The sequence below is a fragment of the Trichomycterus rosablanca genome, chromosome 5 (assembly GCF_030014385.1).
Source record: "Trichomycterus rosablanca isolate fTriRos1 chromosome 5, fTriRos1.hap1, whole genome shotgun sequence".
Lineage (NCBI taxonomy): Eukaryota > Metazoa > Chordata > Actinopteri > Siluriformes > Trichomycteridae > Trichomycterus > Trichomycterus rosablanca.
The window spans coordinates 30,999,826-31,020,906 of NC_085992.1; the positions used below are offsets into that span (position 1 = coordinate 30,999,826).

At 39.2% G+C, this 21,081-nt stretch overlaps 1 protein-coding gene across 1 annotated transcript in view; it reads right to left on the minus strand.

Annotated features, from left to right (window-relative positions):
• ttc7a (tetratricopeptide repeat domain 7A) overlaps positions 1 to 16,169 on the minus strand; it is a 64,199-nt gene extending 48,030 nt beyond the window's left edge. The window contains exons 1-7 of the mRNA XM_062995051.1: positions 16,025 to 16,169; positions 10,338 to 10,501; positions 9,566 to 9,734; positions 2,640 to 2,770; positions 2,400 to 2,524; positions 1,393 to 1,471; positions 1,118 to 1,287 (exon numbers count right to left, since the gene is read on the minus strand). Coding sequence (XP_062851121.1) covers positions 1,118 to 1,287; positions 1,393 to 1,471; positions 2,400 to 2,524; positions 2,640 to 2,770; positions 9,566 to 9,734; positions 10,338 to 10,501; positions 16,025 to 16,154 — 968 coding nt within the window. The 5' untranslated portion in view covers positions 16,155 to 16,169. The remainder of the gene's footprint in view (positions 1 to 1,117; positions 1,288 to 1,392; positions 1,472 to 2,399; positions 2,525 to 2,639; positions 2,771 to 9,565; positions 9,735 to 10,337; positions 10,502 to 16,024) is intronic.
• Positions 16,170 to 21,081: the final 4,912 nt, after the last annotated feature.

Consider the following 21,081-nt stretch of genomic DNA (forward strand, 5'->3'; position numbering starts at 1 on the left):
CTCCTCAGACATGACCGGAGTCTCCAGCAGCAAAGGACGAATTGACTATGCAAAATTGGGAGAAAAGGGGAAAAAATGCATAAACAAACTAGCAAAAAATAAAGTTAGGACTGAGGCATGTGTTACATCATCTTTCCATCTTTCCAATTAATGCCATCATGAACCGCCTTATCCTGGCCTGGCTCCACCAGGAAACACTGGGTGCAAGACAGGGCATCAATTATGACTGCCTACAGCTATAGGTCTTTTCTGGGGGTCTCCTGAATATAAAGACTGTACTAAAAATTTAAGTTCATGCCATAAAACCAACTAATTAGAATAGTTCCACCAATTCTGCAAAGTAAAGGGTCAAATATTTAACCAAAGTTGTACCAAAAGTTAGTTAATAGCTATCAAAAGAAGCTGGTCAAGATGAAATAGACCAGAACATAAAACCTGATATTAGGGGGCACTGTATGTATTTTTGACCCTGGGTATTCTGTAATATTTACATAAATCACATACAAATTAATACATTTTGAGAAAGTTTTAAGACAAAATGTGTTACAATATATGGTCAGTGTCCCAAATACTGTACTATATAACAATGTAGTCATGAACTGAACATTTGGAGTGGGGATGAGAGATTGGGATACTGGGGGGGGGGGGCATTCAACAACTGATGGGAACACTGACAGATCCTAACATTACATAAAGATAATGAGTGCAATATGTATATATTTATTGTTTTTACATCATTATATCATTATATATCCTGGGATGGGGGAGGGGCATTGTAAAACACTCCTGCCATTCCAACAACTGATGGGAACACTGACTGATTCTAACATTACACAAAGATAGTGAGTGCAATATGTTTATTCATCATTTTTACATCATTATATGATCTAAATATTGGGGGAAGGGCATGTAGTAGTGGATTATTTGAAACATAGCCTTGGGAAAAGGACAGTGGTAAACATTACTATAATCCCAAGAGTACTGTGATGTTCATATCTCCTACAAATGTACATTTTTGACCTCAACTATTAGTCATTTTAAATTCGATATAAGGCTTAGAAATGGGATGCTGAAAGAGAAATGTGTGTGTGTGTGTGTGTGTGTGTGTGTATCTGACCCCTCTGTGTTGTAGTGCTGTGGTGGCCTGGATGAGGGGTAGGAGGTATCCGTTGGGTTTGTGGCTCCATCTATGTGCAGCCAGGTGGGGGGTGGCGGTGACAGCGGTCCCCAATAACTCTCCTCACTGACTGAGCTCAGCAGGACCTCTGCGAGTCTCCTCGCTACTGCCTGTGCAAAAACCAACATGCATGCTTGTGTGAGAGAGAGAGCACATTATCAATGTAAAACATTTTGTAAACGTGCTGTTGTGTTTTCTGTTGTATTTTTTCTCACCTTGCGAAAGTTCTGGGACCCACGACTCTCCACCACCCTCAAGACCTGACGTAACTGGTGAGTTCCTTGAACTAGGTGACTAACAAACAAACACACACCCATCCAGATACGATGACACAAGGCAGGACTGAGTAGTAAGCACTAGATAAACGGTTTAACTGGTTAAATAAACCACTCCTTTATTGTTCACAGGAAAAGCCAAGAATAGCAGTGATTAATGGCATCATGCTATAACAAGAAAAAAATAAATCAGTCTTTTAGTGTTTACTAAGATATAAAATTTTTGGATGTTTAACACCCTCTAGTGTCTCATTGGAGTAGGGCAAACATGAACAGCTTAAACTTGAAAAAAATATTAGCAAAATACTGCAACCTGCTGGACATATCCAGTATTGGCTTTTAAAGCCTTAAGTTTGTCAGATGGAAGTTTCCAGTTTGGAAAAATCCCTTTCTGAAACAGACATGTCCACCTGCTCACTGAGGTGGAGTGTGTATGGGGGGTTTATGCTGTTAAGATAAGATTTACATTCCTAGGGAAGATATCCTATAATATATGGGCAGCATCCCAAAAATTTTACTATATTCCAAGGTCAAATCTACTGGGATTGAGGGGCATTCTAAAACACCCCTGCAATATCAACAACTGATGAAAACACTCACGGATTCTAACAGTACACAAAAATAGTGTGTGGAATATGTTTATTCATCATGTTTACATAATTATATGATCTAAATATTAGGGTGGGGCATGTAGTAGTGGCCATTTGAAACATAGGCATGGGGCCTGCTCTGGAACAAGCTCTTTGATTCTAAGCGGTGCTATTGTGGTGACCAAAAAGTAAATTGACGCCAGCATGGTTCCCAATACAATCTAAAGAATGCCACCATCTAAGCTGGCAGAAAATCTGATCTGATCGAGTTGGCATCACAGTTTTAAAAGAAAGCAGGTTGCCAACATAACAGTTTTTAACTCTGTAAGTCAGGAACAATAACACATACATACACACCCTTTATGCAGCAAGCACAGGTAGGCACTCTGGAGTGCAGCCTGCAGGAAGTAACCTGGATCGACCTCTGCTGGAGCAGCTGACACATTGCTCTTGGCTGTCTTGGAATTTGGCACAATAACAGTCTATCAAAGTAGTAAAAAGTAATATTTAAACAATCTGTTTATGGTAGGGATTCTTCAAAAATATGTTTAAGGAAGAGAACTTAGAAATTGTAAGATATGTTTAAAAAACAAAAACCTTGTCTAGCTCTTGCAGGTAGAGCAGGGCAGTATCACAGGCTTGGAGGTAGCAGGACAAACATTCCTCCCCTCTCCCAGAGAGTCGAACACGAGAGGCAGCAGACACAGTCTGATGATCCAGAGCAAGACCTACACACAGAATCACAGACTATAAACCAAACTGAAATGTGTTTATCTGGTATTGATGACAGTACAGAGTACTATGTATAGGAATTAGCATTTCATTTCATTTATGCGGGTCGGTGGAGGTGTGAGCAGCAATACCACCTCGACGGCAATCAGGGATCCCCCAGCAGCGGAAGACAAACTGACTATGCTAAAATTGAAAGAAAATAGGAGAAAATGCATAAATAAAAAGGTAGTGCAAAACTAAGAACTGGTTATCACAATGTGACAGTCTACTCCGGCCATCGGCAACAACCATTTCTTGGAAAAAGAGGAAAGATAGGGAACTGAAGACAGAGCGTAGACGACAAAATATGAGTGGAACCACCACACCGTCAACTGGTGCAGCCCGGTGGGTAGCACTGTCACCTCAAAGCAAGAAGGACCTGGGTTGGGTCCAGGTGGGGGGCGGGGGTCCGGGTCCTTACTGTGTGAAGTTTGCATGTTCTGCGTGTCTGTGTGGGTTTCCTCCGGGAGCTCCGGTTTCCTCACACAGTCCAAAGACATGCAAGTAAGGTGAATTGGAGATACAAAATTGTCCATGACTGTGTTCAATATAACCTTGTGAACTGAAGAACCTTGTGTAATGAGTAACTACAGTTCCTGTCAGGAATGTAACCAAAAAGGTAAAACATGACGTTAAAATCCCAATAAACAAACAAACAAATATTAAATACGTTCTATGTTTTCAACATGTGCAAGTCAGCACAAACTGATTCCAAAAACACCCACATGTGCACAGAAGGCTTTAGAAAATATTTGTTCTCCAAAGTCATAGAGAAGCCATTCCCAAAGTGGTTGAACTAAAGGTTTAAGTTGCATAAATAATGTATAAATATTACCTACTGCAATATGTGTTCACACTGTAAACATATTCTCCTCTCTTACAGTCTCCCTTTTACCATGCATCCCAAGCTGCATACTACTCAAAAGTGCAAATGAAAACAGCAAATACTAAGTTGAGTTCCAGTATTTAGATATTCAAATTTTTATGGTCATTCCTATATTGTGGCAAAGGAAAATGAGGAAGAGAGAATAGCACTGCATTTGAATATATCCCCTAACCATCTACATAACATCTGGTAGGATTTCCCACATCTCTCTGTCTGACTGAAGCAGAGTCCAGGCTCTCTGCAGATCTCTGCCATGAGTGTTGGTTAAGTCATTATAATACCAATACTTTAGTGTAGACCTCGTTGTCAGTGGAATTGGAGGAGGTAAGTACATAACAAAGGTAAATAAGGAGCAACTGCCATTGCTGAGAATATACAGAGATATATCATGCTCTGCTTAGGGTTCTAAAGTCTTTGAAACAGTATAAAATAATCCTTTTTTCAGGCTTGTCCCCATAACCTAGACCAAGTATATGGCCTCAGGGTTTAAGGCCAATTTACCCCAGCTAGTTGCAAAATACACACAGTCATACTGTAGATAGGATAACATTCAGTGTATGTGTGTGTGTGTGGGGGGGGGGTATTGCTCATGAGCATTTGGGGTTTCACTCTAAAGCCTACAACTAGAGTGAGGACCACACTGAAATATCCAAGTACATGAACTACATTCATGTAGTATGAATTCTGACACGATTATTACACTTGTATTTCTGTCCATGACATCTCACTATTTTTAGAAATTGTCTTAGGGACAATTTTGTCAACTCAGGGTCTCTCCCCAGCTGAACACTGGCAACCTCAACTTCCAGACAGCAGTTCTTGCTTGGGTGAAATTGCCAGAGAAGATTCCTCAGAACTGCTGCAATTATGACCTCTGTTGGTTGATTGTGGGTGCCTGAACAATAAGACAGGGGATACGGGGATCGGCACATGATCCCCATATGAAATATAGCCACATCAACTTGGGAGTATCTCAGAAAACTGTTGTCACTTAGCACAGTCTACCGCTGCATCAAGAAATTCAACCTGTAACTCTGTTACACAAAGAGAAAACCACACATGAATTCTATGCTGAAAGTCCTCCGAGTTCTCTGGGCTTGAGCTCATCTCAGATGTTCCGAAGAACAGTGGAAACATGTGCTGTGGTCAGATGAGTCCACTTTTGTCCTGTTTTTGGGAAAAAAACTCTCCATGCCAAAAATGAAAAAGACCATCCAGACTGTTATCAGTGAAAGGAGCAAAAGCCAACATCTGTTATGGTATTGGGGTGCATCAGTGCCCATGACTTGCATATTTGTGAGAATACCATTGACACAGAGGTGTATATTAGGATTTTGGAGAGACACATGCTGCCACATAATTCATGTGCTTGACTAACCTGCCTACAGTCCAGATCTGTCTCCTATTGAAAATGTATGGTGCAGCATGAAGAGAAGAATCTGATTAAGGCTACTACAGAATGTTGAGCAGCTGAAGTCGAATATCAAGCAAGAAAAGAGAAAAAAATGCACTAATTAAGGTGATGGAACACAGTGCTAAACATGCCTCTGTTCCAACTCTTTTGGAATGTGTTGCTGGCAACTAATTCTGAATGTGTTTCAGTTTAGAAAATATAATGAAATTGATCAGTGAAAATTTTGTTATCAGTTGAATAAAATTCAAAAGAATTTACAAATCACAGAAGAATTTACAAATTCTTTTTTTACAAAACGTTCCAACTTTTCTGGAAATGGGGTTTGTAGACACTAGCAATATTTCTAATACTTTCAGAAAGGCATGGTGAAAAATGGTCAAAGATTTAATATCACCTTACTGACTAGCCTTAATTGGAAATGGATGGCAGTTATCCACGCTGTGCCAGCAGCTTCAGTGAAGATCTGTTTCCACACATCGTGCATGTGTGTGTGTTTGTTTAATTACTATGGAGTGGAGGATGAATGCTTATTTTCTCAGAGTGATGACCAGTGTCTTCCAGTAGCTAATAGCCAGACACATGGCAGTTTGCAAACACAGTTGAGAATCATTCCTTAGTAAGGTCATTGGCATGGAAGGGTGTTTTACAGCTTAGCCATGTATACGTTTGCTGGCTATGTAAGGCAAACTTAGCTACACACTGGTTTTAAAAGGATGTGCACAAGATAGAGTATGACAAAGAAATCTTAACTTGGAATAAGGAACACAAATGTTTGTTTTATTAAGGTAAAATTGGACTACCACAATTTACACAAGTGAAGTGCAGTCTATACTACAACCCCAAATCAGAAAAAAAACACAAATACTAAAAAAACATGTTTCTTAGATTTACTTTGACTTTTATTTGATTGCAGACAGGATGAACCTGAGATATTTCATGTTTTATCTGCTCAACTTCATTTCATTTATTAATAAACATCCATTCCTGCATTTCAGGCCTGCAACACATTCCAAAAAGTTGGGACAGTAAAGCATTTACCACTTTGTAATGTTGCCATTCCTTTTCACCACACTTAAAAGACATTTTGGCACCGAGGATACAAAGTGATTTAGTGTTTCAGCTTTTATTTTGTCTCATTCTTCCTGCAAACACGTCTTAAGATGTGCAACAGTACGGGGTCGTCGTTGTCGCATTTCGTGTCAAAATTCTCCACAAATTCTCTATTGGGGACAGCTCTATTGTTGACAAACTGGAGATCTTCTGTCCATCTTTGCTCATCAAAGACTCAGCCTTCCTGGATGCTGCTTTTGTACCAAACCATGATTACAATCACCTGTTGACATCACCTGTTTGGAATCACATCATTATTTAGTTTTTTCACCTCATCACTCGCCCTAAATTTCCCCCGTCCCAACTTTTTTTGGAATGTGTTGCAGGTCTGAAATGCAGGAATGGATGTATACTAATAAATGAAATGAAGTTGACCAGAAAACATGAAATGTCTTGGGTTCAAACTGTCTGCAATCAAATAAAAGTCAAAGTAAATGTAAGGGACACTGCATTTTTATTTTATTTGCATTTTCCATACTGTCCCAAATTTTTCTGATTTGGGGTTGTATATAAGTAAAACATGAATACAACTCGTAAAATGTTCATGTAATAATGTACTATTATTTTTTTATCTTAGTCAATTATATATAGCATTTTTCCTATAGACATTGACAAAGATTTCTATGTTTTCATTCATCCATTCTAGTACTTGTGTTAATTCACTGCTTTTTCCAGATATGACACAAAGGCAAGGCAAATTTACTCGCTCACACAAGCTAACAACCATGTGACATTTTCATTTCAAATGTCCTTGTGGTAAATCTTCGCCTCTCATTCTTAAGCATACGTGGGGCTAAGGCTTTATTTGTAAAATGATAGGTCCACAGCATTTTATCAGCCAGAGCAGGGAGATTTTTGCTTCTTATAAGGAAATGTTGTTTTAGCCTACCTAGCAGTTTGAAAGCTCCAGTTATCCCGGTTTAGTCGGTGCTCAGTGTTAGGGTGCTTCTTGACCCTTGACGCCGAAAGCTGTGACATTTCTTAAACATAATCACAAGCGTATTGAGTACAACATCCATGCTAAACCTTTTATTATAAATACAACCAAGATTATGTTTACTTTAAACTCACTCTGTAGATGGGGACCATGACGTAGAGAGCAGCCCAAGTGTAAATAACACAAAAACACAGGATTTAGTCTGGAATTTAAGAAGCGCAGTCACACACAAATATGTCCATGTAATTCACTTTTCACTCACTAAATAAAAAGTTAAATACAAACAGTATGACAGTTTTGGTCATTTTAGAGATACTGCACTGTTTATTGCAGGCATTTAAGTGTATTACTGACTACATTTTTCTGACTATGCACTCCTTTGTTTCTCCAACAAGATAGCGCCTATCATCGACACTATCCAGTGCAGATTTTTGTCAATTTTTTTTATAATTTAACAGAGCAAAGTGTGCTTTTTTGGTTAAGCAAAACAATGTGGCTCCGTTTTGCATCACTAGAGTCACTAGTTTGTTACTATGATAGTGAATCTCGGGATGTCTGTATTTTCTGTAAGATCATCAAAAACAGTACAAGTTTGTGAAGGTGCAATGCTACTGTTTATCAGACAGCATAAAAGTAGTTGAAAACATGTAAGAATAGGGGCAACACAGAGTTGTAGTGGGTAGTGCTGAAGTTGCACAGCAACACAGCCAAACAACCAGGGTCCTTTTTGTGTGAAATTTGTATGTTCTCCCTCTGTCTGCATGCATGTCCTTCGGGTGGTCCGGTTTCCTCCCAAAAGTGTAAATATTCACATTTTCAGCTATTAGCAGATGCCTTTATCCAAAGCGGCTTACAGCACTGTGAGAGCATACAGTCAACAAGCAACTGTGGGTTAGGGTTTTGCTTAAGGGCCCAACAGCAGCAGCCTGGCAGTGGTGGGACTTGAACCAGTGACATTTTGATTACTAGTCCAGTACCTTAACCGCTAGGCCCTATAAATACATGAAGTCAGGCCAACTGGAGCTACTAACATTGTCCTAAGTGTGTGCATGTGTGTGTATGTCTGCCCTGTGATTGACTGGCGATCTGTCCCAAGGTGTTAGCTAACTTTCGCCCAATGAAGCAGACCCACTGTGACCCTGACCAAGATAAAGCCCAGGTAAAACAGACAATGAATTAATGAATGTAAGAACTGTTAAGCTGCATTAATAACCCAAACTACGAGAAAAAAAACAGCAATGAAAACCACTTCAAACCAAATCATAACAAAATAATTTCAACACTTTGAGCACTTTTGAGTGGAAGTAAGCCGTTTTTTAAATAATATAGCTATCTAGCAGGTACTGTAGCTTACTAATTACTTATTTAGTCATAGCATGTTAGCAGGGAAGCAGGAACACAGCACTTAATAATTAGGGGTTTTATGGGGGTTCGTTTTGATTGAAATGGGGTGTGGGGGTGAAAATTTTAAAATTGCAATACCCACAAAGTATCATCTGTATGTGGTATGCTATAACATTATCAATAATTGTACATACAAAATAGGTATAACTAATAACATGCTTGGTGAGTGTAAATTTGAAGTTTTTTGCCAAAAAAAGATCTACATATGCCAACTTTGTGTCAATTTCTTTGGTTTAAAAAAATACATGTCCTAATTCTGCTTCCTCTCTAGTGATAATAATTGACTACAGCTGGGGACTTTTTGTGCAAATACAAACAGGATTTAACTGCACCCATTAGAAAAAACCACAAACATTAAAATGAAATAGTCTCCAAAGAACTGGACAGATCTCAGAAAGTGGATCACAGATTCTCACAGTTTAAGACTTCACATGGAGCCATTTTCAAATATCTCATTTCCCAAGATCATGATCTTGTTTATATAAGCAACGGTATGTAAGTACAAAGTACATAAAACAGTGGTATCTTGCCCAAGTTTTGGAAGAAAACCCAAATTTTCACCAAGGGAAATTTGTCCAGATGCTCAAATACAATCCAAAAACCACCAACACAGGTCTGCCATGAATAAGAAGCTGCCGGAACAGTTTCTCACACAGACCACAAACAAACATTGCAAGCCACTTACAAACTGCCCCACAAAAAAACCTTCTGCTCTACAATTGACTCAAGGTGCTAATAACATAAATAAAGAAGAAACCTTTCAAAATTAGGGTTGAAACAACTATACTATGAAACAATGACACAATGACCACTGGTAAGATTGGAGATTTAAAGCTTGTGGTTATCAGCAGTGATTACAGTGACAAAATAGAAAATAAATAGTGTGTATGCTGTTTAGACACACAGCCATAAATATCTATAGAAATGACTGACTGTGATTGACACTGTACATGTATCATAATAGGAGTAATTTGGCTATACTGCCCATCCCTCGCTTGTACCTTTGATGACGAAAGCCTCTGCCAGCAGTCGCAGGCGATACAGGGGCTGCTCATCCCGGTTGAACTCCTCAATACCAGCGCGGACACACATCCCCTGAGCATCTCGATAGTGACCCTGTACGTAGTGCACTTTGGCCAACATGAGAAGCGCTTCGTTCAGGTGCCGTGGCTGGTGAGACACACGAATAGTTAGAGATTGGACTGACATACTGTTGCAAAGCTTACATCCTATTTGAATTTATTTTTGGTTTTAAATAAATTAAAAATTAAATAAATTTAAAAAAACTGATCTCGAAATGACCTTGTTAAATCAGACTAAACAGGGTTAGTAATATATAAGATATTTTAATCAATCACATTCCATAAAAAAGCTGGCCATTAGCACCGTTGGAGAATCAAACCCTAAATCCCTGCTGTAGTGAGCTAGTATAATTTACCACTGCCCCACCCGAGCACCCTTGACCACGGCTGTTTTTCTTATTTAAATGACCCCCAGTTCACACATCTACTTTAAATTAACACACATAAAATGCTTTCACTTTGTACGTTAATGTAAACACAAACTTACAAACTTAAATTTATAAGCATAATCAAAAACACAGCAAGTATTCCTGTCAATATTATTGGTTTAATAATACTGTAAGTCAAACGTTCACAAAGCCACAAATTGGAGCCTGGACAGGTGCACTACACATAATTTTTCCAATATCCAATATCCTCCTAAATCTTCTCAGACAACTGTATGCAACATAGAAAAGATGCTGTCACCCACCCCCAGACGTCCTCTGCTCAGGAGGCTGTCCAGGTGGCTTTTGGCTTGGGCTAGTTTGGGTTGGGTTTGTTCAGACAGTGGAGTGGATGTCTTAAGCAGAGGCATGTTCTCCATCAGACACTCCTCCAACAAAGCTTCAGCCATCAGCAGCATCCCATAGTCATCTTCAAACACCAATAACAGAGAAAGAAACAGAATAAGGGAGAAAATAAGTTCATGTTTATAAAAGATGTTTTACATTGTTTTAATACTTTTGGTTCTATCAACAAACTCAAGTTTGTTGCTGATAATATAAATAAAGAAAAAACCTTCTTTCTAAAGAAGGATTAAAACAACTGTCGTATGAAACAAAGACTGACTTGGTTGACACAATGACCGGTGGTATGTTTGGGGAAGTGAATGTTGTGGCAGTAATCAGAATGAAAAAGGGAGTTTTTACAAAATATTTAGCAAAGTAAGCTTTTGGTCAGCTTAAAGAACTATAGCATTTTATGCACAATACACAGCACCTTAAAAGTATTTACCCACCAACCCTTTTTCATTTAAATAAAAAACAAACAGAGATTTGTATCATTTGACTGGACACACTTTCAGAAGAATGAAGTGTATCTATTTAACGATAATAAAAAATCAAGAACTGAAATAACTGGCTCACCTTTAGTAGCTACTTCATTTAGTTGAATCTCAGTTAATTAATTAGGTTCTTTACAAATGTTTACATCAAGTTCTGCCAGATAAGTGATAGTTGGTGTAAAAGTACAAATCCCAATAAGTGCCCTTCTTGTCAATGGCCCAGGCAATTTGGCAGTGGATATGCACTAACGCTATTTTATTCAACTTGATTGTTACAAAAATTTTTACTTTATGTTGTATGTAAAGATATTTTGTGTGTAAATTTAAAGTGGATATAAGCACAAAAGCAGTTGAATACTGGTTTCCCCAGATGTATTTTTTCATTAACAGTGATTTATTTATTTATTAGGATTTTAACATGTTTTACACACTTTGGTTACATTCATGACAGAAACAGTAGTTACTCTTTACACAAGATTCATCAGTTCACAAGTTTTAATGTCAAACACAGCCATGGACAATTTTGTATCTCCAATTCACCTCACTTGCATGTCTTTGGACTGTGGGAGGAAACCGGAGCTCCCGGAGGAAATCCACACAGACACGGAGAACATGCAAACTCCACACAGAAAGGGCCCGGACCGTTCCACCTGGGGATTGAACCCAGGACCTTCTTGCTGTGAGGCGACAGTGCTAACAAAGAATTACATTTAAAATAATCGTTTAGAAATGAGTGCACCCTTATTATTTAACAGTGTGTTTTGTTTTATGGCTATGGCAAAACATTGGTCTGTTTTTGGTCAGGGTTTTTTTCTGTCTGTCCTGGATGCTGTAAAGTTGCTTTAGGACAATGTCCATTGTAAAAAGCGCTATACAAATTATTTTAACTTGACGACATTGCTGGTGTGATGTTTTGCTTTACAGATTTTACATTCATTATGTTGACCACAAATTTTCAATTATAAAAACATGTACATGGAGAACTCATGAAGAACATGGAGAGTTTAATTTGGCAGAATGAATTCCCAAATTGCAATCTAGCCAAACCAAAATGTTTTTAAAAAGTGAGTGTTTATGCACTCTTACAGGATGAATGAACAATTTTAACTTTTAAATGAGATTTTATTACTATTAGGCTATTTTGCAGTATGTCTCAACAGTCTACGTATTTTATTATTAGGCATTAGTTATATTCTGCCAGATGTTAAGCCAGAAACTTCTTGATATCTTTAAATGTATTACAGCATTATGTTCACAAGCCAGGTTTATCAACTAGAACAAAGAGTCTAGCTTCTAAATGTTTCTGGTCCGCAAAGATAGCAAAGATGCTGAAACATACATACTAAAAGCTGTACAGTAGAGCATATTACACTGTGTGTAAGTTAAGGTGTATGGTCTTTGTTTGGAATACTAAAAGGTATCACAGTGCTGAGGATTATCACCTTAGCTGTGTTTACTTTAGCAAGGTGAGTGGTCATGTGAGAGTGTGAGTGTGTGAATGTGTCAGTCTGGGCATGCACTTATCTCCTTGTAACCAAATGTTCTTATTGATGTCTGGTATTCTTTAAGAAAAGTAAACATTCCTTCTGGAAAAAAATAATAATGTTCTAACTAAAGCTGGAAGTAAGGTTAGGGTTGGGTGTAGGAGTACAAAACATGGCCAAACATATGTGCACACCCATTACAATTAGAGGGTTTGGCTATGTAGGCCACAACCTTTGAATTTGCCTTAGACAAACATTGTTAATAAAATAGATCCTTCACAAGTCAAAGATCATATTTCTGAAATAATGCTTTAAAAATATGTCTTTTTAACTTTTGTGGCAGCATGTTCCTTTCTGACAGTGTTTAGGACACAAAGTGGGGTCAATAAAAAGGGTTGGATGATTATTTTTTTAATAAACAGTGAGGGAAAACAAGCATTAGGTCACCATTCTTTTGTTATTTCATGTATTTCCAGTGCATATATACAACTCCGTGTACATGTGATTTTCTAGTTATATAATCTTCTAAGATCTTTTAATGCAAATAAAAACACAGCATTCATTCATTCCTTTTCATGTTTTAACACTGTTTTATCCTGGTTTTGGCTTTCCTGGAATTACTGGACGTAATCCAGTAACACACACAATGCCAATCTATGGCGGGGTCTGTTTCACAGCAGAAAGGGCCTGGGTTTGATTCTCTTGCCATGCGGCCAGGGTCCCCTCTGTGTGGAGTTTGCATGTTCTCCCAGTGTCTGTGTGGGTTTTCTCCAGGTTCTCCGGTTTCCTCACGCAAGTATAAAGACATGCAGTCAGGCCAACTGGAGCTACTAAAATAGTCCTTAATGTGAGTGTGTGCCTTGTGATGGACTGACAACCTGAGGTTTTTCCTATCTTTGGCCTAATTAAACAGAACCTCCAGGACCTTGACCAGGATAAAGCTGTACTCAAACAGACAATGAATTCATTAATGCTTCCTATAGTTCTTAGAGACAAAACTATGAAACAACCCTTGGATGGAAAAAGCTTAGCCCAGTAGATACAATTGGTTCAATCCACAAGTGAATAGTTCATGGAACGACAAGTAATTGTCCCAGTCAGTTAAGCCTGTAAATGTGCTTTCATTCCAATAATGACAAAAAGTAAAAGAAGAGTAAGCAGTCACTCAAAAAGACCTGAAAGATGACCCACAGCAAAAAAAAGTCCCCACAGAATTATAAACAAGTTATATTAGTTCCTACACTCTATGCAAAAATTATCTATTAAATAAACAGTGCATAGCGATGTATGTCTAACATTTGCACATAAACTTTGAAACATTACTTTTTAAATAATACACTCTGGTCAGAATAAAACATGTTGCACCAATGATACCAAGAACAGTTTACCCAAAATAAAGCGTGGAGGTAGGTGCATCACGATATGGGCAAGCTAAGGAAATGAATGTAGTGAATTATCAGCTGAGAGACAAGACGATGACCAAAACATTAAGCCAAAATGGTTATAACTTAAAACTGATGGAAGAAAATCAAAATGATTGCATAGCCTAACCAATCTGATGACCCACTAAAATGTATGATGGGTTTTAAATTTACCTGTCCATTAGGGGGTCCCTAGTTTGTTTTGTTTGTTTTATTAGGATTTTAACGTCATGTTTTACACTCTTTGTTACATTCATGACAGGACAGGTAGTTAAGATTCATCAGTTCACAAGGTTATATCGAACACACAGTCATGGACAATTTTGTATCTCCAATTCACCTCACTTGCATGTCTTTGGACTGTGGGAAGAAACCAGAGCTCCCGGAGGAAACCCACGCAGACACGGGGAGAACATGCAAACTCCACACAGAAAGGACCCGGACAGCCCCACCTGGGGATCGAACCCAGGACAGGATCGAACATGCAAACTCCACACAGAAAGGACCAGGACCGCCCCACCTGGGGATTGAACCCAGGACCTTCTTGCTGTGAGGCGACAGTGCTACCCACTTAGCCACCGTGCCGCCCGGGGGTCCCTAGTAACCTTGGAGAATTGTAACTTTTTTTTTATACCCCTTTTTCTCCCACTTTAGCGCATCCAATTTCTACCTGTCAATCATCCTCTCACTAATGCTGGTCCCTGCTCCTGATTGGGGAGGACGAGGCTGCTCCACGCCCCCTCCGACACGTGCCCAGCGATCGAACATCACCTACACTTGACGAGTGCAGCGTGGTACAGCGCTGTGCACGGAGGGCCACACCCTCTACCGCACGCCACCAACCAGCCAGCAGAGGTCGTAATCGCACTAGTCTGAGAGAGAGTCCCCATCCGGGTTAGTCCCGCCCCTTATCTGAACAACAGGCCAATCGTTGTTCATGTAGCCACTCGGCCTCAGCCGGCAAGGCAGAGCCGAGATTCGATACGATGTATTCGAGATCTCTGCTCTGGTGAACAGCGTGTGTTTTTACCGCTGCGCCACCTGAGCGGCCCCACCTTGTAGATGGTTCGTCAAGGTGAGTGGGGCAAAACTCACCTGAATTACAAAGTTGCAAAAAGCTAAATATTTAGTTTTAAGGTTTGACATATACTCAAAAAGTCACTAAGGTGGAGATAATAAAAGAACACCTTCTTATATATTCTCATCATGGGCGGATCTACCGGGGGCGCATAGGGTGGCAAATGCCACCCTAAAAGAAAGCCTTGCCACCCCTGCTGCCACCCCAGTTGGCAGCAACAAATTAAAAGAAAAGTTATGGCCAATTTGCAACGCTGCCACTCTGACACAGTCAAAAACTGTTTGCTTTCCCTCTCACACATCTGCCTTACCTCACTTACCTTAATGCCTTTCCTTTGATAATGCCCCACCTACAGTAGTGTTACCATACTTCTATCTCCTATTATTGAGATCACATTGTATGGTCACTTATTCCTAATATGAACTGTTTCACATGAAACCTTAAATGCAAGACATTGATTGCCTGAGATTAAGTTTGTCTGTATGAGTTTGTAAATGGCAGCCCATGCCCTTTTGTAGTGTGTACATACTATTTCTCATCAAACTGTGATAACTGTGATTAAATTCAGTATAAATACGTCTGCCATATGTTGCCACCCCTCAAAAATTCCTGTCCCCCTCTCGCCACCCCATAAATATTTTTCTAGATCCGCCCCTGATTCTCATTGATTAAAATCTGAGTAATAAGTGGTGGCTAATTTATTACTCATACATATCCAGGTGTAAACCAGCCATTGGCTGCAAGCAACATCTTTATCACAGACGAATGAGGTTTGTTTAAGATATTTGCAGTGATATTTAATTGTTTAAGCTATCTGGATATGAACAACCTGACCTTATTTAACTCCTTTGTTCAAAAAATTTAAAGTAAAAAAGTTTAAAGTGAAAAGGTTGTTTTAAGTAAATTCTGCTAAGTGACCAATTCTGCGTCTTTAAACGACAATGTCAATGACAGGCAGGACGTTTGACAGCTCACGGTTGAGTTTTAAGGAGTTCACAACTGCTTCTGACAGGAGCTTAACACCAGCGCAGTACAAAGTTCATACGGAACCACCTTCTACAAAATAGTTAGACACACACAACACTACAACTAATACAGATACAACATTTTCATCTTTCGTCCATCACTCACCATCTTCATGGAAGCGAGCGGCTGCCAACTGCTCCACCAGCGCGGAGATTTTATCCCACTGGCACTCGGCTCTGCAGCGCTCGATCTCTGCCTCCAGGCGGGACAGTGAGAGAGAGAGCCGGGAAGACATGCTGCTCCGCTCCCGCGCTCCCTCCACAACCAGCGGAGAGACTGCACTCTACAGCACAGAGCACATACTCTACATACACACCCACAGGAGTGTAGCAGCGAGTACTGAGCATGCGCACTACAGCTTCACTCTCAACTACCAGCACAGAGGTTTTGAAAGGCGGCTGCGTCTTTAATTATATTATTATTATTATTATTATTAGTTATTTGTTTATTAGGATTTTAACGTCATGTTTTTACACTTTGGTTACATTCATGATTCAAGATTCATCAGTTCACAAGGTTATATCGAACACAGTCATGGACAATTTAGTGTCTCCAATTCACCGCACTTGCACGTCTTTGGACTGTAGGAGGAAACCGGAGACCCCGGAGTAAACCCATGCAGATGTATGCATGTAGTTAGGGGGATTTGTGAAAGTCAGGACAAGATCTGAAAGACTGAGATATGTGTTAGTATGCTGAACAAAAAGGCAAAGTAAAAAGTAATACAGAATTTGTTATTCAAAACAACACATTGACAATTGTTGGGCAGAGGAGTGTATCTATTATGCTTTTGTGTGGCTTAGAAAACGTTGCATTGATAGATGAATGAATAGATGGCACTAAAAATCAGCCAAATCTAGAAGCAAACAGAACACAGTCAGTCAAGAGACTAAAGTTAAACATTAGTTTTGTAGTTCATCAATTTCATCTTGAGGGAACCTGTAGGAGCAAGCCTAAACATTTAAACTATGAATCTCTGCACGTTCTTCACATTTTCTTGAAATTAGTGCCACCTTGTGGATACATTTGATTTAGCTTCCTTAAGCTTTAGGTTAATTATAGGCACTTCTTCTTAGCCTTATTTTTTCCAGTATTGTTGAGGTTACAATAAAGCAACATATGTGTCTGAACAAAAACCAACCCCAGACTATGCTGTGATATAAATGGCAGCAGTAATTGTGTGGACAAATGTAACATTTTGCAGATTTTCTAAATTAATCTACTTTATAATAAAGAATCACAACCTATACAGAGCTGGAAACTACCTGGAAGAGGAAATATGATGTTATAACTAACATCTGCATGCTAGTGTTATTTTAGCTACGGATTATCCACGACTCTTTTTCTAAAAGTCTAAACTACTGCATTTCACACAACCTCCAAAAAGAAAAGAAGATTCTGAAAGGACTTCTCATTTTCTTTGTTAAAGTTAGCCATTTGCAAGAGTAGAAAAAGAGTAGTTATCCAAGACAGTAGTTATAATGGCAAGACATTTTAATTAACGCTTTCTTGCAGACGCGCACACACTGGATTATACTCCGCTAGTGCGTCGTTTTTTTCCCCAGCTCTTTTCCGACAAACCCCTCCTTTTCTCGATTGTGATTGGCCATTGTTGCGCGCTTATTTAAAATGTCCAATCGTGGATCATATACAGGGGTTGGACAAAATAACTGAAACACCTGGTTTTAGACCACAATAATTTATTAGTATGGTGTAGGGCCTCCTTTTGCGGCCAATACAGCGTCAATTCGTCTTGGAAATGACATATACAAGTCCTGCACAGTGGTCAGAGGGATTTTAAGCCATTCTTCTTGCAGGATAGTGGCCAGGTCACTACGTGATGCTGGTGGAGGAAAACGTTTCCTGACTCGCTTCTCCAAAACACCCCAAAGTGGCTCAATAATATTTAGATCTGGTGACTGTGCAGGCCATGGGAGATGTTCAACTTCACTTTCATGTTCATCAAACCAATCTTTCACCAGTCTTGCTGTGTGTATTGGTGCATTGTCATCCTGATACACGGCACCGCCATTGGATGCACATGGTCCTCCAGAATGGTTCGGTAGTCCTTGGCAGTGACGCGCCCATCTAGCACAAGTATTGGGCCAAGGGAATGCCATGATATGGCAGCCCAAACCATCACTGATCCACCCCCATGCTTCACTCTGGGCATGCAACAGTCTGGGTGGTACGCTTCTTTGGGGCTTCTCCACACCGTAACTCTCCTGGATGTGGGGAAAACAGTAAAGGTGGACTCATCAGAGAACAATACATGTTTCACATTGTCCACAGCCCAAGATTTGCGCTCCTTGCACCATTGAAACCGACGTTTGGCATTGGCACGAGTGACCAAAGGTTTGGCTATAGCAGCCCGGCCGTGTATATTGACCCTGTGGAGCTCCCGACGGACAGTTCTGGTGGAAACAGGAGAGTTGAGGTGCACATTTAATTCTGCCGTGATTTGGGCAGCCGTGGTTTTATGTTTTTTGGATACAATCCGGGTTAGCACCCGAACATCCCTTTCAGACAGCTTCTTCTTGCGTCCACAGTTAATCCTGTTGGATGTGGTTTGTCCTTCTTGGTGGTATGCTGACATTACCCTGGATACCGTGGCTCTTGATACATCACAAAGACTTGCTGTCTTGGTCACAGATGCGCCAGCAAGACGTGCACCAACAATTTGTCCTCTTTTGAACTCTGGTATGTCACCCATAATGTTGTGTGCATTGCAATATTTTGAGCAAAACTGAGCTCTTACCCTGCTAATTGAACCTTCACACTCTGCTCTTACTGGTGCAATGTGCAATTAATGAAGATTGGCCACCAGACTGGTCCAATTTAGCCATGAAACCTCCCACACTAAAATGACAGGTGTTTCAGTTATTTTGTCCAACCCCTGTATATGAGCTAAGAACCAATCCTAGTGAAATAGGCGGGATTTTGTGCGAATACGAGTGCAAAATCAGGCATTTATGTCACTTGAAAGGACAGGGGGCAATTTACTAGCTGCACATAATGCATTTTGTGAACAAAAATGTAAATGGTTTTCATTTTTAAAAATATGGTAACTTTAATCTATATACAAAATAGGTGAACCAGATAAATTGACAAGCGAGTCACTTCATGATAATTATACTTAACCAATGTACATATTTTCATCAGATTTAAATAATATTGTCTCTAACATTGTATTTAATTTATTCATGTCAACAGATTGGTTGGTCTTACATCAACTCATTGGTAAATTCTAGTGGATTAAAATGCAAAAAAACATAAAAAGGATGTTTTGTGGGTGATTAGACACCAAAGCAGTGTTTAGTGGCTTATATATTAAAATATCTATAAATAGTAAGCCAGGCCTGTTGCTATTACTCATAATTATCATGACAATTATACATTTTAAAATCAAGATTATAAATGTCTCAGTATTATTAACATATCAAACCATAATGCCTAAAACAGTCAGCTTTTTAACAGTGTTAAATCATATAACCCAATGTTGTCAAAGTTAGCTTTCAGTGAATGCTTGTAGGTTAATGCCAGATGCTAGCAGTGCTTTAAACTAATTTCATGAAGCAGATCATATTTACCAAGCAGCTTTAATAAACTAAACTGCATGACTACAAGGTTATGTTAGATGTCAAATATAATAATAAGCGTTTGAACTGTGTAAATAATTATCTAAAGTTTCACAAGTGGTAGTAGACAAAATAAAATGTATCAACCGTTATATGTTAAATACAAGCATTTGACTTTAAATAGAATGCAATAAAATAACATTCTTAAGTAAAACACCTCAAATCCTTGATCATTTTATTATATATGTCTTTTTTTTTAGAGAGACAGTCAGATATTTTACTCAATGTGGTATCTGCACTGGGTGTGCCAATTCCAGTTAAGTAAATGTTGGTGTAATAGTGTAACAGTGTAATATTGGTTATAGCTCATCAGGGCAGATAAAGCAAAATTAATTGTCTGTTTTCAGACGAGCACGGTGGATCCAATTTACTGGGCGAAAGGCAGGAAACACCCTGGACAAGTCCCCAGTCTATCACAGGGCAAACACACACACACACACACACACACACACACACACACACACACACACACCTATAAGGACTTTAGTATCTCCAGTTAACCTGACTGCATGTGTTTGGACTGTGAGAGGAAACCGGAGCACCTGGAGGAAATCCATACACAGACATGTGAAGAACATGCAAACTTCACACGGCTGCACGGTGGCTCGGTGGGTAGCACTCTCGCCTCACAGCAAGAAGGTCCTGGGTTTGATCCCCCAGGTCCGGGTCCTTTCTGTGTGGAGTTTGTATGTTCTCCCTGTGTCTGCATGGGTTTCCTCCGGCAGCCCAAATACATGCAAGTGAGGTGAATTGGAGATACAAAATTGTCCAGGCCTGTGTTCGAAATAACCTTGTGAACTGAAGAACCTTGTGTAATGTAACCAAAGTGTGTAAAACATGACGTTAAACTCCCAATAAAACAAACAAACACAGAAAGAACCCGGGAATTAAACCCAGAATCTTCTTACTGTGAGGCGACAATGCTACCCGGCAAACCCAGATAAAGCAAAATGTCAGAATACAGACTTCATTTTTGGCTTGCCATATGTATTTTATGTCAGCTTGGTAATGGTACTAATGCATTGTGGTGCATTATGCAGTATACAGTTATATATTAATACAATATTGTGTATACAGTAAGGTTATTACGATTTACCAGTACAATTTTATGTATATATTGGCACAGTCGTTTTTACTGGTGTAGTACATGATATTTTCTTGTACAGTATAAATATTAGTGGTCCATTACACAGTGTATTTTGGGGCGGTGTACAGAATACAGGAATGGTGTTATAAACACCGTCTGTGTTATTGCACCATGACTTAATTTGATGCACAACCTGGGTCAAAAGTGACCCAACTGAGTTTTTATTTTCTATATCTTTGCAATAAATTAATTTCGTCATTCAAGCTTCCATGAATTTTTCAATAACTTGTTTTTGATCATCACAAATCCTTATTTAAGTTTTATATTTTTTACTTTTTTAATAAAAATCATTTTTGTATCACTACCCTTCTAATGCACAACATGGGTCAAAAATGACCCTTATGTATTTACTATGGAATTTGAACGGAACTACTGAC